The 24965-nt window shown below is 45.3% G+C and overlaps 1 protein-coding gene across 9 annotated transcripts in view; it reads right to left on the bottom strand.

The window, feature by feature from the left end:
• The window catches only part of ILF3 (interleukin enhancer binding factor 3), an 88040-nt gene that overhangs the window by 23135 nt on the left and 39940 nt on the right, over positions 1-24965 (bottom strand). For 8 of the 9 annotated variants that reach the window (XM_033923754.1, XM_033923759.1, XM_033923760.1 and 5 more), the window contains 13 exons: positions 21294-21474; positions 21029-21176; positions 19736-19827; positions 19278-19373; positions 18620-18731; positions 17965-18062; positions 17620-17731; positions 16765-16875; positions 16060-16259; positions 15767-15925; positions 15202-15339; positions 13923-14099; positions 6817-6973 (listed from right to left, as the gene is read on the bottom strand). In XM_033923754.1, the coding sequence (XP_033779645.1) occupies positions 6817-6973; positions 13923-14099; positions 15202-15339; positions 15767-15925; positions 16060-16259; positions 16765-16875; positions 17620-17731; positions 17965-18062; positions 18620-18731; positions 19278-19373; positions 19736-19827; positions 21029-21176; positions 21294-21474 (1781 nt within the window). The remainder of the gene's footprint in view (positions 1-6816; positions 6974-13922; positions 14100-15201; positions 15340-15766; positions 15926-16059; positions 16260-16764; positions 16876-17619; positions 17732-17964; positions 18063-18619; positions 18732-19277; positions 19374-19735; positions 19828-21028; positions 21177-21293; positions 21475-24965) is intronic. The other variant, XM_033923758.1, reaches the window with a different exon arrangement.

Here is a 24965-nt window from a genome sequence, read left to right as displayed (position 1 = left end):
GTCACATGGACAGTGGAAGCCATGTGGCCTAGAAGAACCATTATGTGTCTGGCAGAGATGGGTTGAAAAGGAAGCAGTTGCTGACAGACGTATGAGAGCCTGAAGGCGATCTGGAGGAAGAAATGCTCTTATGAGAGTGGTGTCTAGGATTGCCCCAATGAACTGCAGACGTTAAGTGGGAAGATGTGATTTGAGGAAGTTGACTTCGAATCCAAGAACTTGAAAAAAAGAAATGGTCCAAGATGTTGCTTGGATCACTTCCTGAGACAACACAGCCTTTATCAATCAGTCATCCGGATAAGGAAAAATGGAGAAATGTGGCCACTACAATCAGGCACTTCGTGAAGACTCTGGGAGAAGATGCCAGACCGAAGGGAAGAACCTTGTACAGGTAATGACATTGATTGATTTGGAACCGGAGGTACTTCCTGGAAGCTGGATGAATTGGAATATGTGTGTAGGCTTCCTTGAGGTCCAGAACACATAGCCAGTCGTTCAGTTTGAGAAGAGGATAAAGCATGGTGAGGGTTAACATCCTGAATTTCTCTTTGACCAGAAATTTGTTAAGTGCTCTGAGGTCCAGGATGGGTCTCAGTCCTCCGGTCTTCTTGGGAACTAAGAAGTAACGGGAGTAGAATCGCTGCTGCTGCTGATTGAGGGGAACTTCCTTGATGGCATTCAGTGGGAGAAGGGATTGAATCTCCAGCAGAAGGGAGGACTGTGCAGGGTCCAAAGCAGACTCTCTTGGAGGATGGTTTGGTGGTAGGGTTTGAAAATTGAGAGTGTAACCCTGACGAATGATGTTGAGGACCCAGAGGTCTGATGTTATGAGCCCCCAGTAAGCTATGAAAAATTGAAGACGGCCTCCGATGGGCTGAGGCAAAGTCTGTAGCATGCTGACGTTGGCTATGTTCTGAAAAACACGTCAAAAAGGCTGAGTACTCTTCTGAGGGGCAGCCTGTTGTTTTTGTTGCTGCTGATGCAGTTGTTGTTGTCTTTGTCTCCTTAGTTGAAGGAGAACAGGAGCCGCAGACTTTGCAGCAAACCTTCTCTGATATGAGGATTGTTGCCTGAAAGGACGAGAAGGTGGTGTTTTCTTTTTGGGCTTCACCAGAATCTCTCACCGGGTTTCAAGGGTAGTGGTATCAGTGGATGCACCAAAAAGCTCGTCCCCCAGACAAGGAGCATTGGTCAGCATGTCCTGATGATTGACGTCCAGCTCAGAAACTCGAAGCCAGGCCAGACGTCTCATGGCAACTGACATTGCTGCAGCCCGGGAAGCGAGTTCAAAAGTATCATAAATGGAATGAACTATATATTTACGAAGCCACAGCAGGTCGGCCATGAAACGTTGGAAGCTTATGTTCAGGGAGGTATTTTTGGAACGTGGCAACTTGCTTGACCAGATGCTTCATGTACAGCAAAGTCCCTCCTCGACGGTCGCAATCCAGTCGGGTTTTCAGGATTTTCCCAATGAATATGCATGAGATCTATTAGCATACAATGAAAGTAGTGCATGCACATAGATCTTATGCATATTCATTGGGTAAATCCTGAAAACCAGACTTGATTGCAGCCCTCAAGGAGGGACTTTGACATTCCTGATGTAGAGGAAGAAATGAAAAAGTGTAGTTACCAGACCGGTTGGCTAACATAGCATTTTGAAATAGCCTTTTGCCAAACCAGTTCATGGTCTTACCATCTCTGCCAGGAGGTACAGAGGCATACACACTAGCCCCCGAAGATTTCTTTAAGGTAGATTCTACCAGGAGAGACTCATGAGAAAGTAGGGGCTTATCAAATCATGGGATACGGACTATCCTATACAAAGAGTCCAACTGAAGTTGCTGCTAAACCTCCAATGTATTAGAATGACCTCACACCGACAACCCAATTGCTGTATATAATATATGTTTAATAGTAATAAATAAAAGATAGCCTCTATAAAAAATAGTATCCAAATAGAATATAGTATCAGCAAGTTAGGCTAACAGAGTACTGGTATGTCATGTGTTGCCCAATCCGTTCTGAAGCATAAGTCATCAGGTATGCTACTTTTATACTCTAATACATTAGCCTAAAGTCAAGAATACTACCTGGTTACAAATCACATACTCACTTTCTATTGGATTGTCATTTCTGTTGATTGGATGGTATACATATTGGTCACTGAGTCATATTGAAGCATGTCACCTGGTGCCAATATGACTTCTCTATTTCCCCTGACAACGCATTCTTAATACTAAAGTCAATAATTCCTGAGAGTGGGCCCCCCCCTCCCGCCTAGGCTTGATTGTAGATCTGTCAGCTCTTTTCACCTGCAGTTAATATGACTTCTGGTAAGTCATCTTGACTTAGATTTATATGGTTTGGTTTTCTTCTTGTGACCCAAGCACTTTCTTGGAAAGTCCCAGAATATCTAATGCTGTCAGTCAGCAGGTGTTTGCCAGCTTCTAGGGCAAAGATGAACTTCTCACAAAAACATATTTGTGCTGACAGGAGAGATATGATTTTTGCATTGTTCATAAGGCTTGGGTAAGTTCAACTCAGCAACACAATATCTGTATTCCTCTGGGGTCTCATGGGGTCTTCACCTTCATTCTCATGAAGGTCTTCTTCCATACTCTCCCTCACAACTTATGAGGAGCCACTGGAATGGTAAGTGGTGTTTCAAAAATTTTTGTAAAAGGTCTCCCTTAGAATATCATGAATAGGGAGCCGGAGGAGTTCCTTAGGTGGCTGATCATAATTTAAAGCATCCAGGAACTCCTTAGACCATTTAGAATCAGCTTGAAAAGGAATAGGCATGGTCTCAGACATTCCTCGCAAAAATTTGAAGAAGGAAGATTTGTCAGACAAAAAAAGTGTCTTTTGAGAAGGTTGGTGAAGAGAACCCTCCTTTGAAGAAAGCACAGTTACCGTAACAGTTGTTGTACAGGGACAGCAAGCAGATATTCTCACATGTGGATGATGTCATCCACGGAGCCCCGCAGTAAGTAAGGGGTCTCCAGATTCCTGAGAAAAGTTTGCTTTAAAACAGGATTCATGGAAGTCGCAAGGTTTCCTTGGGCGAATGAGGTAACTCCATCGCCGCCAAGTATTCAGGAGTGAACTTAGATTCACAGTGAAGATCCAGCTGAAGAGCTTTACCCATATCAAACACAAATCTTGCAAAACACGTGGACTTCGATGTGAAGGGTTCTTCAGGAGAAGAACGAGACTTAGGAGCTGCCGAATAGGATGGAGAAGCTTCTCTGGAGTATTGAGAAGGCATGTCCGTATCCAGCGCAAGGGTCACCGATGAGGCTCCACTGTATGTTAGAGGAGGAGTCAGAGAGTGTTTGCGCTTCAGAAGCCTCGATGGAGAAGTCACAGGAGTCCGAAGAATGGAGTGCCTCGACTGCTGTCTGGGAGAGACAGGTGAAAAAGGGTCCCTTGCAGATGGTCTCAAGTGAGAAGTCCTCGACCTGGAAGAGCCTCATGGAGAAGCAGGAGGTTTCGGAGGTCGAGGCTTATGCCCGAGTCTCAAGGGAGTCTCGACGGCCTTCTATAACCGAGCCATAGAAGACTCTGTACTAGGAGGCGGGGAGTCTTTTCTTTGCTTGGAAGAGGAGAGTCTTTACTTCGTTTGGAAGCAAGGTGCCTTGAGGACGAGGTGTGCTTCGAGTGGTGCCTCGATCGAGGTTTGGTAGCCTCCTGGAGAAGAGGATGAGTGCCAGTGGGCGGAACTGAAAAAAACATCCACCAGCAGCATCTGTCCCAAGAGGATCCTGGATGTCTCCCAAAAGGTCTAGGTCCTCATTAAGAGAAAATTGCTCCCCAGAAAAAAAAATCGTCCCAAGAGACCCTCGTCTGATTGGACGAGAGAGGGGGAGATGGGGACAAAACTGGTGCTGAGGGGGAGTCGAACTGCAGTGGACATGGAGAGAATCCCTCCCCGAGCAGAAGCAGGAGCCCCAGCCACTTTAAGATAAGACTTGCACAAGGCTAAAACAAAATCAGGGGAAAAACCTCCTGGCGGCCTAATGGGGCTCACTGCCAAAGCAGAGGTCCCAGAAGAAACTTTCCCCTGTTTCTCCAATACAGGGAGGTCATCTGATGCTGCAGACAAAATGGGAGGTGCTTCCTGCCAAAATCTGAGCAAAGCCTGCCGAAAAACACCCCTCAAGGCTTGTAGCAGCTGTGAGGCCTGAACCGCCCCAGCCGCTAAAGCAGGCAGCAGTTGATAGAAGTCCCCAGCAGCTTCAGCAGTAAGGGAAACCTTATTTCCCTGACCAGCAGCAGCTGGGGGAATCCCTGCGTGAGTGGCAAGGGAAGCCCGGGCATCCCCTCCTTCAGCTGCCGGTGAGGCATGCGCAAAGGGGATCCCTGGACGCCAGCACCTAAAACCGACGGGGATTTCCCTTCGTAGCGGCCAGCACACCGTAGCACTGGCCGCCCGAATCGACCTCAAGACTGGAGTACAATGAGCACTTTTTCCCTTTAAAAGTGTTGACTGCGCAATACGCAACCTAGCTAAGGTAAAAAGTGTGGTTAGCAATAAAAAGCAGCACAGCACAGCATCAGGATTTTTTTTCTGTCAGAACAGACTCCACTGGCTCTCTAAGTCATATGCCTTGCCGGTATTGGTGGCAAGGCTTACTGCTGAGGCACCTCTACCCCGTTGAGTGTGACTCTTCCAGGGTTCAGACGGACCCCCGAAAGGGTCCCCCCAAGCATAGTCCGGCACCAGATAGGGACAAGGCCACTATATATATTCTAACAGCCCTACACTAACCAAGGGAAAACTGCAGCAGCTTACCACACCTGCTGGAGACTGAGAACAGACTGTTTGTATTGGGGGCCTGCACAGCCACTTCTACAGCCAAAAGATTGTCTCAGTCTCCTTCACATGTTGGTCATGGTGAGCTATTACCCATCAGTGAACTGTGCTAGTCTGGAGAAGCGCTAAAGAAGTACTGGTCAGCAATTAACTGCAATTAACCTCAATTGAAGGCTTCCCTTCAGACCAGCACTGCCTCAGGATATTTTTTTTCCCCCCAATATAAGGGACAATTCAACAGACCTCACTGGCTCTCTAAGCCTTGCCGGTATCGGTGGAAAGAGTTGAGGCACCTCTAGTAAAAAAATTTTGGGGAGGTGGGGGGAGGGACTCAACCCGTTGAGTCTGGCACCCTCGAGGTTGGATGGACCCTCGAAAGGATCCATCAAGCTCAATCCAGCACCACAAATAAGGACAAAAAGGCCTAAAAAAAATCCAACAGGCCTACACTAAAACAGGAAAGACTGCACACGCTTACCACCCCCACCCGCTGGAGACTGTGTGTATATGGGAAGGAAAATTAGGTTATTACCTGCTAATTTACTTTCTTTTAACTTCTCTAGACTGATTAAGGTCCCTACCCTGACTATTGTCGTGTTGTTCTTGTGGTCATTGCGCGTGCACTTTTTGGTTTTTCTGCAGGTTCTAGTATTTTTCTAGGGCTGGGGAGAATTGAAGAACAGCAGCTGTGGCTCGGCTGGCAAGCTGTGGGGACATTTCCTTGCTGGGATCTCTCCTTTGCATTTTCCAACAGCATTTGGGTATGTTATAGTCATTACTCCTGTTCAGAGTCTTGTTTATTTCTGCTTCAAGTTCTTAGTTCTGCTTGGCTATTCGGCAGACTGATAGGAATAGAGGAAGATACCTATTATGTACTATTCCACAGTTTTGTTTGTCTCCACCTGTTGGTCATGATGAGATATATACCCACTTGTAAGATTAATCTATACTGGTCTGGAGACGGCTAAAGAATGCACAGCTCACTTGTACTACAGTCAAAAGTTTATATCTCAGTCTCCACCTGCTGTCATAGTGAATTATTATCCATCAGTGAAGCTGTGCCTGTTTTAATGTCTTAAGGACATTAGCCATTCAGAAAGGAAATTTTAAGAGGTTTCAGGAGATTTGGGAGCCATTAGCAAAATATTGTGACGTTTAAATAGTGTTTTCCCCTTAAAATATTCACATCCGGGAGGGGGAGGTGGGGGGGATGATAGGTTAATGAATTTTGAATAATTGATATGGGATGATAATAGATATTTTATGTATAGACATGGTATTTGATAAGAGGGGAGGGAGATTCAATTCTGAAATGGTTATTACAAGAATATTAAGTGTGATATTTGAGTATAAAATGTTATTTATTGTTACACTTACCGTAAGTATTGAAATTAATAAAGAATTGGAAAAAAAATAATGTCTTAATGTAACGCTACCCATTATCCTTGTGTATCATGTTTAGTCAATAGAAACTTTTACCTTGTATGTCACTACCTCCCCCCTCTTTTTTTACAGAATTTTTAGAATTGAATGATGGTTTATATTTAATTGCATATATGGGAGGGTTGGGTGGGAAGGGGTTAAATGTTATGTATTATTGTTAATATGGTAGAAATTCAAGTGTTGTATTTAAATTCAATTGTCAACTTAGTGATACACTTGTTGTAAGATGTAAAAATGAATAAAGAATTAAAAAACAAAAAAGAATTGAATGATGCAAACCACTTTGGAATTTAAAGCGGTGTAAATAAAGAACTAGGATTGGAAGCCAAAAGTTGTTCACTCAACTGGCTATGAATCTATTTTCCCTTCAAGGAGAAAAAGATAACTAGTCCAAATTTAGTTAAAAACTTTTTTCTTATGAAGAAGAGAGGGAAGGGGAGAGCTGCAACTTGTCCGAAGAAGAAACTGACATGCTAAGGGGAGGGGCTTTTATTATCAATTAAAGACTGAAATTGTGATGGTTCAAAGAACATTAGTCCAGAATTTCTTACCAGAATTCATGTAGCCACCATGGCTAGCACCAGCACCATATCCACCCCTGCCTCTTCCTCTGCCTCTGTTTCCAGTTCCTCTTCCACGACCCCGAAGTCCAGGTGGTGGTGGTATTTCGTTATGCATGGGTCCACCCATACCAAAGCCTTGATTATGCTGACAAAAGAACCCCCCCAAAAAACAAACAAATCAAAAAATCAATCTGGATAAACCCTTATCCCAGGACAAGCAGGCAGCATATTCTCAACAGTGGGTGACGTCACCGACGGAACCTCGAAAGCAGACTTGAAGATCTTTGTAAGAGCTTCCGAGTGCTGCACTGCGCATGCGAGAGTGCCTTTCCGCCTGAGTTAGGGCACAGGTCTCCTGTAAGGAACCTCAGTTCAACATTTTACGCGGAGCCGAGAAGTTCTCTTCTTTAGCTCTGCAGCCTTTGTTGCCTTCTCTCACCGCGGCTTTTGTTATTTTATTAGTCGCTGTACTCGCGTTTCGTTATTCTTTTCTTTCTTATACCGTTTTTTGTTTTTTAAACCTTTTATTTTTTCTTCTGGCCGCTTACCTCGTTCGGTACGTCAGGCTTCGATTTTTCTATGTCCCGGCCTCTAACCGGGTTCAAAAAGTGTAGCCAGTGCAACAAGAGTTTCAATCACCGATCCCCATAGTCGGTGCATTGTTTGTCTGGGTCCTGATGCTTGTTCGCGCTGTGCTACCCTCCAACCTCAGGCCCTTCGGTGGCACCGTGCCAAGCTTCTTCAAATTTTTGGCACGATGGACCAGCCGGCTGATAAGGTCTCGACCTCGGCTTCGGGGACGGCCTCGACCTCGACTCCAGCTTCTGCCTCCACCAAGGCCTCGACCCCTTCGGCCTCGAAGGCACCTCCTCTGAAGACCTCGACAGGTAAGTCTCCTGTCTCTCCTTCAGGTACTACTTCTAAGAAGCCTCCAGAGTCACAGGCATCACAGGCCATATCTACCGGCCTACCTGCCTTGACTAGACCTCCAGCTAAGCGTGCCTCCAAGTATTGGGAATACTCAACCTCGAAGTCGCCCTCCTTGGAGCGCACTGCTGCACCTTCGACACCTGATCTTTTTGTCTCGTGCCCATGTTCGAGGACGTTAAAAGCCATTCTGACCACGCAAATTTCTTCGGTCATGGCTCAACTCCTCCTGTCCTCGACCCAGCTTCCTGTGAGCCAGCCTGAGCAGCAGTCTGAGACCCCGGTGGAAGCACCTAGAGGCAAGCCTCGGAAGTCTCGCCGGTTCTCGTCCAGTGACTCTTCACCTACTCCTCAGACACAGTCTCCTCCACCTCGACCGAAGCACTTCCAAAATTCAGGAGACATCTCTTCAACAGAAACCTTCGCCTTCTTTGGATACTGAGACTTCTATGCCTCGTCTATCCAAGGCTACTGAGACTTCTTCCAAATCTAACAAGTCTCGCAAAGCTATTACACCGGCAGCTTCTCCTTGAAGTCCATCGAGGTCGAGGACTCCTCCATCGAGACTGCCTCCGAGGGAGCCTTCTCCTCCTGCCTCGACCCACTCTGTTCCTCAAACCCCGGGAACTTCACCATCGAGGGTTTTGAAGCGCAAACACTCCCTCACTCCTCCTCACGCAGGTAGTGCAGCTTCCTCAATCACTGTGCGCTTCGACTCTGAGCCTCTGTCTCAGTATTCCAGAGAGGCTTCTCCCTCCTACTCAGTAGTTCCTCGGTCTCGCACTCCTCTGGTGGATGCCTCAACCTCGAAGTCTGCCTCTTTTGCCAGGTTCGTCTTCGACATAGGAAAAGCTCTTCAACTGGATATCCATTCTGATTCCAAGTATACACCTGAATACTTGGCCGACATGGAGTTGCCTCATCCACCCAAGGAGACCTTGAGGCTTCCTATGACTCCAGTATTGAAGCAAACTTTCTTAAGGAATATGGAAACTCCTTATTCTATCACAGCCATTCCATCCAAGCTGGAATCCAGGTATCGCACAGTAAGAAATCTCAATTATCCCATCAGTCTTTGGTGGTGGAATCTTCTTTAAAGAAAGCTCATCCATCTAAGCTTTACGCTGCGGTACCTCCAGGCAGGGAGGGTTGTACCATGGACAAGTTTGGCTGCAGATTATACCAGAATTCCATGATGGCTAACAGAATTCTCAATTATAACTACATTTTCAACCATTTCCTCAAATTACTGCCTAAATTCTACCTGGCTCTTGAGGAACAAAGTCTTCCAGAATTCAAACAGATCCATCAGAACTCTGTCTCAACTTCGCCTCTTCATGTTGCAAGCCACATACGATGCTTTTGAGCTCTCTAGAGTTTTGGCCTTTGCAGTAGCCATGCACCGTCTTGCCTGGCTCCGCATTGTTGATATGGATCCCAATCTGCAGGACCATCTAGCCAACTTGCCTTGCCAGGGGAATGAACTCTGATTATTCTATTGAAGCTGCTACAAAGCGCCTCTCTGAACATGAGAGCTCTTTTGCTTCCTTGATTCGGCCGAAACCTAAGACCCCTCCTGCTCGGCCATACAAGCAACCACCACGTCGTTATCCCCAAAAAACGACACCAGCTTTCTCCAGGCCTCCGCCTAGAAGGCCTCCACAACAACGACAGCAGAAGGCTCAGACTCCTGCTGCGACTAAACCAGCTCAGTCTTTTTGACATTCCCATTCTGAGCATGCCTACCTCCCTGCATCACAATTCTCTTCTGCCCATAGGAGATTGTCTTCACCATTTTTATCACCAGTGGGAGATGATCACCTCAGATCTCTGGGTTCTCACCATCCTTCGGGAGGGATACTCACTTCACTTTCTTCAGGTGTCTCCAGATCGCCCTCCAAGAGTGTCCTTCCAATTCGTCGCAACTTCCCCTTCTTCCTTCAGGAAGCTCAAGCTCTTCGTCGCCTTCAAGCTGTCGAGGAGGTTCCTCTACACCAATGGGATATGGGCTTTTATTCCCGTTATTTTCTAGTCCCAAAGATGGGGGATTTGCGACCCACTCAGAGCCCTCAACAAATTTCTAGTCAAAGAGAAGTTTCGGATGCTATTTTTACTAACCTTATATTCCCTGATGGATCAGGGAGATTGGTTATGCTCTCTGGATCTCAAATAGGCTTACACTCATATCCCAATTCATCCAGCCTCTCGCAAATATCTTCGATTCAGGGTGGGGAATCACTTCTCGCAAATATCTTCGATTCAGGGTGGGGAATCTTCATCTACAATATAGAGTTCTTCCTTTCAGACTTGCCTCATCCCCCAGAGCAGGGGTAGGGAATGCAAGTCCTTGAGAGCCTTATTCCAGTCAGGTTTTCAGGAATTCCCCAATGAATATGCATGAGATCTATTTGCATGCACTGCTTTCAATGCATATTTATTGGGGAAATCCTGAAAACCTGACTGGAATACGGCTCTTGAAGACCGGAGTTCCCTACCCCTGCCCCAGAGACTTCACGAAATGTCTGGTGGTGGTGGCTGCAGCCCTCCGTGCCCAGAGTCTTCAAGTTTTTCCATACCTGGACGACTGGCTTATCAAAGCCCCCTCTCAAGGGGTTATTGCAGCGACCCAACAGCACAAACTATTATGTTCCTCCAAAGTCTGGGGTTCGAAGTCAACTTTCCAAAATCCCAGCTGACCCCTAGTCTCTCCAATTCATTGGGGCCACTCTAGACACTGTCCAGCTTAAAGCGCTTCTACCTCCACCACGTCGGGATACCCTCATTCGCCTTTGCCATCAAGTGTCTCATCTCACATCAATTTCAGCAGGACAAATGATGGTTCTGCTCAGTCTACAGTTCATGTGACTCCTTTTGCCAGACTTCACCTTCGCATACCTCAGTGGACCCTGGCATTTCAGTGGCAACAAGTTACCGACCCACTTTCTCAACAAATTACAGTAACTCCTTCATTGAAGCAGTCTCTCCACTGATGGATGCTCTCTTCCAATCTTTCCAGAGGTTTCCTGTTCCACCATCTCCCTCATCAGAAGGTTCTCACAACAGACTTGTCAACCTACGCATGGGGAGCCCATCTAGACGGTCTCCGTACCCAAGGTCATTGGACTCCTGCAGACCGTCTTTATCATATCAATCTGTTGGAACTCAAGAGCGATTTTCAATGCTCTCAAAGCTTTTCAACACCTTCTTCACGACAATGTAGTCCTTGTCCGGATGGACAACCAAGTCGCTATGTACTATGTCAACAAACAGGGAGGTACGGGATCTCTCTCTTTGTCAAGAAGCTCTGGGATTGGGCAATCCATCAGAACATCTTTCTCAGATCTGCATATATTCAAGTCTGCACAACTGTCTGGCGGACAAATTGAGTCGTCTTCTGCAACCTCACGAATGGACACAATTCCTCGCCTCTACGTCAGGTGTTTGCTCAATGGGGGACACCTCAGATAGACCTCTTTGCGTTTCCCCTCAACAACAAACTACCTCAGTTCTGCTTTCGAATATACTCTCCCCAGCGTCTCGAGGCAGATGCTTTTCTCCAGGATTGGATGGGTCACTTTCTCTATGCCTTCCCTCCATTCTCTGATTCTCATGACTCTTGTCAAACTCAAAACAGAACATGCCACGATGATTCTGATAGCTCCTCGGTCACTCAGACAACCGTGGTACTACCTTCTGCTTCAACTCAGCATCAGGGAGCCTCTGCTTCTACCAGTTTTTCCCTCTCTGCTTACTCAGAGTCAAGGATCCTTGCTACATCCCAACCTACAGTCTCTACACTTAACAGCTTGGTACCTTTCAACCTAACAGATTCTATACAGTTCTCTCAGTCTGTACAAGATATTTTATTAGCTTCCAGAAAGCCGTCCACTCGGCAGTGTTACGGCCAGAAATGGACTAGATTTTCTGCTTGGTGTTCCACTCGCCATCTGGAGCCAATGTCTACCTCCTTGGCTTCTGTTTTGGATTATTTACTTCACTTATCACATTCAGGACTTCACTCTACATCTATCCGAGTCCATCTCAGTGCGATTGCTTCTTTTCATCAGCCTCTTGATGGGAAACCTCTGTCTGCATATCCTGTGGTTTCCCGCTTTCTGAAAGGACTTTTTTTTTTTTTTTTAATTCTTTATTCATTTTCAATCTTACATCAAGTGTACAAACAGTGAAACAATACAATTAAACACATCACTTGACAATCTTTCTAATTTATCTTACAAACAGCGTGCAAGAATTTAAGAGCAAATGGGATGCCCATGTGGGATCCCTTAGAGGGTTAAGCCAAGGGAACCTGTCACCAGGAGTGGGATCCCTAGGATAGTAGACTTGGGGGTGGGTCAGTAGAGTGGGCAGACCTGATGGGCTATGGCCCTTATCTGCTGTCATCTTCTATGTTTCTACATAAAATTACCTCCCTCCCCTCCCATCCCATCATTCCACTATTATTTTCCCAATATGAATATTAAAAAATATGAAAGGACTTTTTAATGTTCATCCACCACTTAAACCACCCCCAGTGGTCTGGGATCTCAATGTTGTCTTGGCTCAATTGATGAAGCCTTCATTTGAACCAATTGATCAGGCTCATCTCAAGTACCTTACTTGGAAAGTAGTTTTCCCGATTGCCCTCACGTCTGCTCGAAGAATCAGTGAGTTACAAGCTTTGGTTGCGGATCCTCCATCATGACAAGGTGATCCTCCGTACTCATCCAAAATTCTTACCTAAAGTTGTTTCAGAATTTCACATCAGTCAATCTATTGTTCTTCCAGTATTTTTCCAAAGCCTCATTCTCACCCTGGAGAAGTGGCTCTCCATATTTTGGACTGCAAGCGTGCCTTGGCTTTCTACTTGCAACGCACTCAACCTCACAGAACAGCCCCTCAACTTTTCATCTCCTTCGATCCAAATAAGTTGGGGCATCCTGTCTCGAAGTGAACCATCTCCAACTGGATGGTTGCATGAATCTCTTTCTGCTATGCTCAGGCTGGTCTCCCTCTGCAGGGTCGAGTCACGGGCCACAGAGTTAGAGCTATGGCGTCGTCTGTAGCTTTCCTCAGATCAACTTCTATTGAGGAAATCTGCAAGGCTGCCCACTTGGTCCTCGGTTCCTACATTCACCTCTCATTACTGTCTGGATACTTTCTCCAGAAGGGATGGCCATTTTGGCCAATCTGTTTTGCAAAATCTTTTTTCTTAACTTGCCAACTCTCCCTCCATCCGATTATGCTTAGCTTGGAGGTCACCCACTGTTGAGAATATGCTGCCTGTTTGTCCTGGGATAAGCACAGTTACTTACCGTAACAGTTGTTATCCAGAGACAGCAGGCAGATATCCTCACAACCCACTCCTGGTTGGCTTCTTAGCTAGGTATCTGAACTGAGGTTCCTCACAGGAGATGCGCGCCCTAACTCGGGCGGGAAGGCACTCGCGCATGCGCAGTGAAGCACTCGGAAGCTCTTACAAAGATCTTCAAGCAAGTCTGCTTTCAAGGCTGTTCGCTGCGGGTTTCCGGTGACGTCACCCACTGTTGATAATATCTGCCTGCTGTCCCTGGATAACAACCGTTACGGTAAGTAACTGTGCTTTATACACACTAGTTAAAATACCCAGTAACACTAAAAAGGAAAAGGGCAGCTGAGATCAGTGGCTAGGGCTCTTTCAGCCTAGAGAGCTCAGAGGAGATACTGAGTGGAGCGGGTAGATGTGACTTGCTTATTTACTCTATTATTTTTTTTAAATAGAAAAAAATACTAGCACTAGGGAGCATGTAATGATGCTACTAAGTAATATATTTAAAACAGGCAAAAATATTTCTTAATGAGCTCTTCTCAAGAGCCTGAAAAGCACTAATATAGTCAAGATAAAGGCAATAGCAAAAGAAAATCCCAACAGTTCTACAATAAATGGGGAAACCAAAACAAGCTGTGGAGATGTTTCTGATTGCAGGCATTTATTCAGTCCACATATGCATAAGATTGAAAAAGGGAAGGATGCACACAACTGTTTAATGGAGGATTTAGAGCTTGGCATTCTTAATAGCCAATAGCATGGCTTTCACTTTCTGATTTAATGACTCGAAGATTAAGTATCTGATGAACATCAGTGGCAAAAAAAAAACCCTGGCATCCTATATGGATCAAACACCTACCTTAATTGCAAACTTGGGCCCTCCTCTAGCAGCCATGGGTGGTTTCTTCTTTTTACTGGGCTCCACAGGAGCTGGGGCATTGGGAAATAGTTTTTCCAGTGCAGCCAGTGCAGCATATGCCTTGGCCACTTTTTTGTTTGAGCCTGCACCTTGGAATTTCTGAGCATCAACTTCAACCTTTGGAGGTGGGACAAAAGTAAACAGTCTCAGACCTTGATACCATGAGCAGTGTGGAGAAAGCATAAAATCTTCTAGCATTCTCTTAAGATTCAGATCTGTTAACCTTTCCATCCCTAAATACAACCATAACAAAAAAAAAGCAAACGGCTGCATTACCAGATCTAGTGCTTATTTAGGTTTTGATTAGAAGTGGTAAAGCGATACTAGAGGTTAATCATAGTTGAGTTACTTTACACGCGACCTAGCTAGAAGAAAGGTGCCGGTTAGTGCAAAAATACAGCAAAATACAGTAAACTGACAGGGAAGCAACCCTGCAGACCGGCACTACCTCAAGATTTTTTTATTTTTTTTTACAGAACAGACTCCACAGACTCTCGAAGCAGTAGGCCTTGCTTGATTTAGGGGACAAGGCTCCTCGAGACCCGCCGGGTTTGACACCCCTGAGGTCAAACGAACCCCCAAACAGGGCCCGCCCAAGCTCTGTCCGGCCAAAAACAGGGACTAGAAACCCCCTAAACAAATTCTAACAGCCCTACCAAGGGAGATGAGTACAGATCACTCAACACCTGCTAGAGACTGAAAGAAGACTGATGAGAATAGAGAAGGGAATATATTATATACTATTCCACAGTTTTGTTTTCAGTCTCCACCTGCTGGTCATGACTGGATATATACCCATTCGTGAAGATTAACCTCTACTGGTCTGGAGAGTGCTAAAGAATCATAGCTGAGTTACTTTACACTCATTAGGTGTTAAATATCTAAGGGCTAGGGCGAGGGAGGCCAGCAGCCCCCACTAATAAAGGTTACATGCACATATCATCATTCACAAGCACTCAGGAATTTAACTTCCCCCTCCTATCTAGAACAAGTCCTATAACTAAGCAGCAAAACCCAATTCCTTCCAGGGATTGTGGTACACCTGGGTACATTGCTGTAGAGCCACTTTACAAGCCTTTTATAACCTTGCTTCTTGTTAACAACATTAAAAAGATTCATTTTTTTACTCTTTACATAGGGTCACTGAATGTCTGAAGACTACTACAAAACAACAGTCCTGCCATTTCAAAAGCAGAAAAGCTGAGTCAAGTTGGCTCACCTCCATAACAAAGCGCTTATCATGGCTGCCACCAGTTTCCGAGATCAATTCATACTTCAGGCCTCGTCTCTTCTCATTCAGCTCCATAACTGGGTTCTTGCCATGTTTTGTCAGGATTGGTCCCTGCTGTTTCACATTCTGAAGGAATTAGTCAATATTCTTAACATTTTAGCTGTCTGCAAACTAAATTCAAGGCTGATCCTCACACTAAACAGGGCTTTCCTGTAGCAGCTTCTTGCTATATGGTTTCCAGCACATAGTAGAGGCTGTTTTACATCTTCAAAAGCTACACACATTTCCTGCTTCCCAGCCACAGTAAGAGGGCAGATGCAGCTTACTTCAGACACTGAAATCTCTCCCATACAGGAAATGAATCCAGGTCTCTCACTGTGGGTCAACCCCCCCCCAAAAAAAAAATAAAAAAAAATAAATAGTAATATATGGGCCCAACTTGTCAGCCACAAGGGCAAAACACAGGACTCATGTTCAAACCCTATATTCACATAATCTGGACCCAATTCTACTCTTCTGCTATGCTTCATAGTACCTCCTAAGGCATACCTACCTCTGATTGCTCTGAAGGTGGTGATGATGCATCTCCCAATGCAGCTGCTTCTGACTGAGTGGACAGAGTTATCCCCAGTTTCTGCTCTATATCTCCCTCCTCCTCTCTACCCAGCTCTTTGGGTTCCACACCTGTAGGCAGACCCATATCCTGCAGCACCTATGCCAGAAAGAGACAACAATGCAACTACAAAAAGTCAATCTGGATATTATAAACAAATGACTGTGCCCTTCACTACTTTGGGGACAGGTAGAAAGCCATGCTCTACTCCCAACCACAGTCTCTGATTATACCTTCATTGCAACATGAAGCTTGGCAGTCTTCTTGGAAGGTCCTGATGCCTCAAATGTTTTCCCTTCAACATCCACAGCCATAGTGAAGACAGGGGCATGGACTGGACCAGTCTGGGAAACTAATTTGTACTGCAGACCTGGTTTGAGCTGATTTAGTCTCATTAATGCATTCATTCCTTGAGGAGGATCAGATGAGAAGTCTGCAGGAAAAAAGCTGGCTTAGGTTTCTGGGGGGGTTTTCCTCCCATTTTTTATTCATTTTTTCATCACACATCAAGTACACAATATTACATCAATTTAATTTATACAGCATCGCTTGAATTTTTCCTATTATCATCTTAAACATAAATTTACTCCCTCCACCACCCACCCCACAGATATTGTAATTAAATAATAACAAAAATTACATTAATACTTAATGATTAAATTCTTAATATAACTATATACCACCCCCCTTCCCCTAATTATAAATGTACTTTCAGTGTAAAAAGGCATCTATCATTAAAAAAAAAAGTTATCAAAATTATTATAATTTCCTTTTTGTATGGCAAATCAAACAAAGCCACCTGTTTAAAACAGCTTCACTTGGTTTCTAGATGGAAAGTGCAACATATTGATACAACCTTTTTTTACCAGAAACATAGAAGCCGCTGCTACAAATTAAATACAGATCCCTGCCCCCTACCCAAGATGGTCATTACACACCTCTCTTCTGAACCTTCTTCTTCTTCTTGTTGGGGACTTTGTCCTCTCCATCCTCTTCTATGGGGCGTTTCAATGGAGCTGTAGCATAGGTAGTGCTGGGAGGAATCTGAACTGTTGCAGAGAAAATAGTATGTTTAATTTTTCCATCAAATGTATATCCTAAAAGCTACCGTATTTTTTGCTCCATAAGGAGGTGGTGGAAAAGTGGGTGCGTCTTATGGAGCACCTTCCTTTCCTCCCCCCCCCCCCCCAACACGGTACCTTTTTAAAAATTGCGGTGCTCTCCAACCGGACAGCTGTCTTTGGAAACCTCAGCCAATCATTGAGCGGTACGGGACCAGGCAGAAAGCGCAAAGGTTGCTCTCCTACGTTGCGCCGCTCTGCTTCCAAAGACAGCCGTCTGGCAGAACACCGCAACTTTTAAAAGGGTACTGGGGCAGCTTCGGGTGGGCTCATCATCAGTAACGAGGCAGAGTGAATTCACGGGCAGACAAGGCCAAAGCAGCCTGTTTAGAGTGCTGCCAGCCTGATGCTGCTTACGGAGGTATGTAGGGCTCGCAGCGGGGTTCCAATGGTGGGTGCTCGCTCAAGGATTCTGCTGCACAAGGGATGGGAGGGAAGGGAAGCTGGACAAGTGTTCTGCTGCACGAGGGATGGGAGGGAGGGGGAAAGATGCTGCACATGTGGGAGGACAGAAAGGAAAGAGGAAGAATTGGGGGATGAAGGAGAGGAAGGGAGAGATAATCATGTACATACCCCAAAAATAAGACCTAGTGCATTTTTGTGCCTAAAATTAATATAAGACACTGTCTTATTTTCTGGGAAACAAGGTAATATCACATGGATGACACTTACCTGTATAATCCACTGGTGTTTCACTTTTTGGTCTCTTGGGTAACTTTGTGGGAAGTGGCTCCATTCCCAGCACTTTGTGAAGCTGCCCAAAAGCAGCAAGTCTTAAAGCATGCTGAAAGAGGGGGAGGGGAGGGATGAGGGAGAAAAGTTTAATACCTCAAAACTCAATCACAGGTACAGAAATTATACATCTAATGTCAAATCCAACTACTGTTCAAATCTGAACTGTACAAGCCCTATAGTGACACAGAATAGTCATATGTCACTTGAAAACAGCATGTGCTTTCTAAGATCAGAAAATGGGATGGATGCGGGGTTCACACACTGGCTGATGGCACTATATACCTGAGCACTTTGTGTAATATCCTCCCTTTGTTGTCGCTCTAAATGAGAGATGGCATCAATCGCTTCCTTTTCGCAAGGATCATACAGACCAGGGCCATCTAAAAAAGAAGAAATTCCCATCAGCTATGCAGAACATTGCATAGTATTCTGGCCTAGCAAAATAGCTTTACCATGAAGCAGCACAAGATGTTTCAACTGTTTGTTTTAAAGATAAACAGCCATTCTAAGGATATCCAGCAAGTTGATTCTAAATGGAGTCTCCTAAATCTACTAATTTCAAAATGCACCAAATTCAATTTACCCTCCCAAAATGATTTGAAGAGACTTCTTCAAAATATGAATAGTATAGGCTTTAGACTTGAACAGACCCCCGCCAGCAATTATTAAATATTTCCAGCTGTTGGACCAATTATTCTCAAATTAGTCACAAGCCTTTTTTGTTCTTCTTTACTTTAATAATTTGTAGTTCTTCCCCTCCTTCCCTGAGCCTCAAATTATGTCGATATATCAGTTTTTATATGTTCTTTTACCCCATTTTTATTATGGAAATCGCTTAAGCATTATCAAATTTAATAAAACTTGTAATAAAACTTGCATCTGGTATTTGTTCAATAGATTAGAATTCCCAACCAGTGATAGTTCAAAGTCATCTCACCTGGCATAAGAATTCCTGAGCTGAGGCACTCTAGCACTCTCCTCATGGCTTCACCTGCTCCCATTGGTCTGTTGGCTGTTCCGATTGCTTTCTCACAGAGAAGTTCTAAGGGCTGAGGTTAAGAAAGAAATTGAAACAACTAAATAATGATTGGAATTTTGGAGACAGATGAGAGCAAGGTGAAATGTAAACTTAACAGAACAGCACCCAACTCTCCCCACCCCACCCTCCAAACTTATCAGAATGAAGGGAAAGGGGAGTGTGACTACTTCAACTACAATACACCCCAAACCCAAATCAATAGGCATTAATAGAATATAAGGCAGTCTACGGAATAGGCCTCATGCTAAGGTTAACCCCCCCTCCCCTTTTTTTATAACTACAGGCTTCCTAGGAGCTAATCCTAGTTGCTGCATTAGGCCACGCGACATCATCTGAAGAGCTGTGACACTAAAGCAGCACAAAACCCTATAAAGAGGAATCAAATCAGCTTTGATTTTCCCCCCGTTTTCATCTATTCCAGTGAACATAACCCAAATCTTTAGGGATAAGGGAATACAGATCTTATAAAAGGCACAGGTGGCAATTTTCAATACATTCTGTGTACATGACAAATTTATAACATAGGAATAAAAAAAAAAAAGAGAGGGATAATTACCCATCCTCGAAGTGGTGACCATGTGGGAACACGTGTACATAGGTCTCTCAGAACCCGGATGACAATAACACATGACTTCAGCCCATTAGCCCTGGCCTATGATAGTTAAGCAAAGTTATATGTAATAAACAGATTTAAGAAAGATCATCTAACAAGCTCAATTCCTGCAGTGCTACTTTGTCAAGGGTAAACTAAGAATTAAATTTATCATATAATTTACATAACATAATAGCAATTAGTGCGTGAAGAGAAATTACTCTTAACACAAAGCAGCAGTTATGCATCTAATCATTAATGTTTCCTGTGTTTTAAAAATTAAGTGCTTCTTTAGCAACTGTGCTAAGACAGACGCTAAATTCTGCACAACTATTTACTGTTCAAAATTTTAATATAAAATATGTTAATTTTCTTTAAACACATTTGCTACTTTAAGACAAATATAAGAACAAAATGCAAACCTGGAACCACTTGGCGTGTCGAAGTGACGCCAAGGCAGCAAGGCATTTCTGCCTGTCCAGAAGGTCCGGGGGCTCGTTGACTGATAGCGTTTCTAGCCACGGGTGGAATAAGAAGACAAGGCACAGTTTGACCAAGGGGGGTCTGTCAGGTGGAAAGGGGAGAAGGCAGCTTCCTAAAGGGCAGCTGAGGCTCCCTAATAAACCTGTATTCTTCCCATTACATAACAGCTATGATACACTACATGGCTAATATTTAACAGTAACAGAAGGAAAACTAGCCTATTACAATTATTGACATTCTATACTGTTTAATCTACTAAGTAAGCTGTCTATAGAGATGGGGAGGGAGGGAGAGAGGTAGGGACTAGAACTGTGCTCCTTTAGCTTGCTGAACTGAGGGAACCCCCTCCGCCCACAAGGTTTCACTGCCCTGGCCCCAGCCCGTGACAGAGAGAATCCTGTTGGTCAAAGGTCCAGCGTCCCTAAAAATCGACAAACTAGAAGGCTTGATACGAGATCACATGTCAAAACCATATGCAATCAACAGCACAAATAATTCAATAGTCTGTGCTGCAGCAAAATTGAAGATTTGGCCAAAGCAACAATCAAAGACCAGGGTTTTAGATAAGGCTAGTTCAAATCATTGATAAGTCTACTTAATTATGACAAGCATGTGATGCGATATAAAAAGAATGTGAAATACTACAGATTCTGCTCTCTAAGTCATCTTTTTAAAGACTTAAAGATTCCAGCTGTTTCAAAATCTAACTTTATCCAAAACTCTGCATCACTTCCTGGAAATTTGAACATCCACTGAGCTGTCTCTTAGAATACTGGTCATTTTTGCTGCAACACACACTTTGGAATAACAAATTCATGTACATGCAAAAAAAATGCCTTCAACATTTTTAAAGGGTTAAAATACAGCATACTATAGTACACATACTGAGGACCCCATTAGAATATATTCTCTCTGTCTCTCTCTCTCTCTCTCTCCCTATATATACATATATATAGTTAAATACATATTACATAACATACTAACACAACTAAAATAAAAGAACCCCTCCTTTGAAAAATGCTACTGAACTTCCAAATATACATACATACATATACTGTATATCTAAGCTAGCCACCCAGAAAAGAAAGCCCCTATGACCCAAGTCTAATATAGTACTTCAACCCCCAAACTGGCTTTTACTAGTTGTATGGAAAAGCTGACTAGCAAATCTGACCATAAACCCAAACCAGTGTCTCAAGACTGACTCCTTGGCTTTGTGCAGTCTTCCATACCTCCAGCTGCCAATTTCTCAGCTTCTTCCCGGACAACAGGAGATGTTAAACGAATGGTCATTGTTAGCGGTGTTTCCTTGCTGTTCTTTATGACAATGGTTGCTTCTCTAATGCACTGGATTATATCATATTTGTCTTCAGTAATGGCCTAAAAGATAAAACATTCAACATTTTGCAAACTTAGTCCTGCTGAGCGCAGAAAATGCCTTAAAAACTCCCCTCTTCTCTCTTCAGGAAAGCTCAATCTTTAGCGTTCCATACTCACAGCCAGCTGCACTGCAAGGTTGTCTGCCACTTTTTTCAGTAGGGAGATAGTGGGTTTCTCTTTGCACAGAAGAACCAGTTCCAGATCCAAATCACCCTTCAGGAGGAGACCCTTTGCTACAAGGCCAACACGCATAACCCCACGTAATGTCCTAGTAAGCTGTTCTGAAGGTTTTGCATCTCTATAAAGATGACAATAAAAGCAAAATGAATTAAGCTCCTACTCATTTCCTTGGACTAATAAAACAATGTACTATTGTCATTTCCCACAGTAAGCTAAATTTTCAGGATATCTACAATGAACATGCATAAGAGAACTACCATATATACTCTAATAGAAACTGATCCAAATATAAACTGAGGTAAAGCAGAGTTATTCTAGGACAAACGGGCAGCATATTCTCACATATGGGACTCCCTAGCTAACTGCAATTGGATGGAGAGTTGGCCATTTAAGAGAATAAATTTTGTAATACTGCTTGACCGAAGTGACCATCTCGTCTGGAATAGGATTCCAGACAGTAGCGAAGTGTGAGTAGTGAGTGTGAACTGAGGAACAAGTAGCTGCTTCGCAGAGTGGAACATAAAAATGTAACTGCAGCTGCAGCCCAGCCAGAGCATAGCAAAAGGAAATACATGCCACAGGCCAAGTAGAAATAGTTCTTTTTGTTACAGGACATCCCAACCTGTTAGGATCAAGGATTAAAGGAGATGAACAGCTGAGATGTTCCATGTGGCTTAGTCCTTTGTAAATAATAAGCCAAGGCTCATTTGCAGTCTAAGGTATGAAATGTTTCTCCCAGGTGAGAAGGAGAAATTAGGATCTTACCTGCTAATTTACTTTCTTTTAGCTTCTCCAGACCAGTAGAGGTTAATCTTTACGAATGGGTATATATCCAATCATGATCAGGTGGAGACTGAAAACAAAACTGTGGGACAGTATATAATATACTCCCTTCTCTATTTACCTCAGTCTGCCGACTAGCCAAGCAGAACCAAGAACTGGAAAACAGAAAGAAAACAATACTCCGAACAGGAGTAACAACTAACATACCCAAATGCTGTTGGAAAATGCAGAGGAGAAATACCAGAAGGAAAATGTCCCCACAGCTCGCCAGCCGAGCCACAGCCGCTGTTCTTTAATTCTCCCCGGCCCTAGAAAAATACTAGAACCCGCAGCAAAAATCAAAAACTGCCCGCGAAACAGCCCCAACAACAACAGACAGGGTGGGGACCTCTACTGGTCTGGAGAAGCTAAAAGAAAGTAAATTAGCAAGTAAGAACCTAATTTCTCCTTCTTTAGCGCTCTCCAGACCAGTAGAGGTTAATCTTTACAAATGGGACTTACCAAAGCAGTCCCTCTCACGGGCTGGACCCCCGCAGGGCCGATACCAGAACATGCTCACCAAACACCGCGTCCCGACGCGCCTGAACATCTACCCGATAATGTCTAACAAAGGAATGCAAGGAAGACCAAACCGCAGCCTTACAAATATCCACTGGAGGCACGAGAGACGACTCAGCCCAAGAAGCTGCCTGACCCCGAGTGGAATGAGCCTTGAGAAACTCTGGAACTGGCTTCTGTCTCAGAAGATAAGCGGAAGCAATCGTCTCCTTGATCCAGCGCGCAATAGTAACCATAGAAGCGCCAGCCCCCCGACGAGGACCCGCCAGAAGGACAAAGAGATGATCGTATTTCCAGACTTCCTGAGTCCACTGCACTAAGAGCGAAGGACCCGACCAACATCCAACTTGCTCAGCTGCTGTTGCTCAGAAGAGCCCCCCGACTACCCAAGACCGGGAGACCCACAGATTGACATGAAAAGAAGAAACTACTTTTGGCAGAAAGGAAGGAACACGCCTCAAGACAACCTGCTCCCTAGAAAGGGAGCCCTACAAGAGAAATCCTGTAGCTCAGAAATATGCCGAACGGAAGTAATGGCCACCAAAAAGACCGCCTTCAGAGTAAGGTCCTTCAAAGAGCAGCCGCCCAATGGCTGGAAAGGCGGGCGCTCCAAAACAGAGAGAAACAGATTGAGATCCCAAGATGGAACAGAGGGCCATACGGGAGGCCTGAGCAACTTGGCCACCTGCAAAAAGCGAATCACATCAGGAATGGCTGACAAGCGCTGACCTGTCACTAACCCTCGAAAAGCCGACAGGGCCGCAAGCTGAATCCGGAGAGAAGACCAAGCCAGGCCTCTATCCAGGCCATCCTGCAAGAACTCTAGAATGATAGGCAGGAAAGCGCGAAAAGAAGACCACTCCCCGCAGCACTCCTCAAAGAGACGCCAAACCCACACATAAGCCAGAGAGGTAGAAAGCTTCCGGGACCCCAAGAGCGTAGAGATCACCTTATCTGAATACCCCTTCTTACTAAGGCGACCCCTTTCAAGAGCCAAGCCGTAAGACAGAAGGGAGACGGGTCGAACATGGGAATGGGACCCTGCGTCAGAAGATCGCCCACGAGAGGCAGAGGAAGAGGATCCGCCACCAGATGCCTCACCAGATCCGCGTACCACAGATGTCCATGGTTGGACCAGAGCATCCAGACCCTCGGCCAGACTGTCCCTGCGACGACTGAAGAAGCGGGGCACTTTGGCGTTGCCACTCGTGGCCATCAGGTCCATCAGGGGCTGCCCCCAAGCCTGCACTATCAACTGAAAAGCCACGGAGCTTTGATACCACTCTTCTGGATCCAAGAAGTGACGACTGAGGAAGTTCGCCTGAACATTTTCTACCCCGGCTAAGTGAGAGGCCGAGAGGTCCAGAAGATGGGACTCCGCCCAAAGCAGGAGCCGAGCCGCCTCCTGCGCCACCTGAGTGCGCTTGGTGCCCCCCTGACGATTGACATAAGCCACCGCCATGGCATTGTCCGACAGGACTCTGACCGACTTGCCCAACAAAAGGGAGCGGAATGCTAACAGTGCCAGACGGACCGCTCTGGTCTCCAACACGTTGATCGACCAGGAGGCCTCCTCCGTGGACCAGGTGCCCTTAGCTGAGTGGCCCAGACACTGAGCCCCCCAACCGAGGAGACCTGCTTCCGCAAGGAGCACCGTCCACTGCGGGAGATCCAGACCCACCCCCTGAACCAGGTGAGGGGTCTGGAGCCACAAACGAAGACTGCAGCGCGCCAAGCCTTGCAGGGGGACAGGAACATCCAAACCGTGCCTCTGGGGTGACCACCTCTGGAGTAGAGCATACCGAAGAGGATGCATGTGGGCCCGTGCCCACCTAACTACGTCCAGGGACGCTGCCATCGACCCCAAGACTTGGAGGAAATCCCGCACCCGAGGACACCGGGACGCCAAAAGAAGGCGAAACTGAGATTGCAATTTGCTTACCCGGGCCTCTGGAAGGAAGACCTTCCCCAAGGAGGTGTCGAACAGAACCCCAAGGTAAGCCAGACGCTGAGCCGGGACCAACCGACTCTTGGAAAGGTTGACCACCCAGCCCAGCGACCGGAGAAACTCCACCACCCGAGCCGTAACCCGGGAGCTTTCCTGCAACGACTGTGCCCGAATCAACCAGTCGTCCAGGTAGGGGTGCACCAGAATGCCCTCAGAACGCTAGGCCGCCGTGACGACCACCATCACCTTGGTGAACGTCCGGGGAGCCGTGGCCAGACCAAAGGGAAGCGCACAGAACTGATAGTGCTGACCCAAGATCG

The sequence above is a fragment of the Geotrypetes seraphini genome, chromosome 16, assembly GCF_902459505.1.
Source record: "Geotrypetes seraphini chromosome 16, aGeoSer1.1, whole genome shotgun sequence".
NCBI lineage: Eukaryota > Metazoa > Chordata > Amphibia > Gymnophiona > Dermophiidae > Geotrypetes > Geotrypetes seraphini.
Note: the sequence above shows the minus strand (reverse complement) of the source record. Positions and strands in the feature narration are given on the sequence as shown.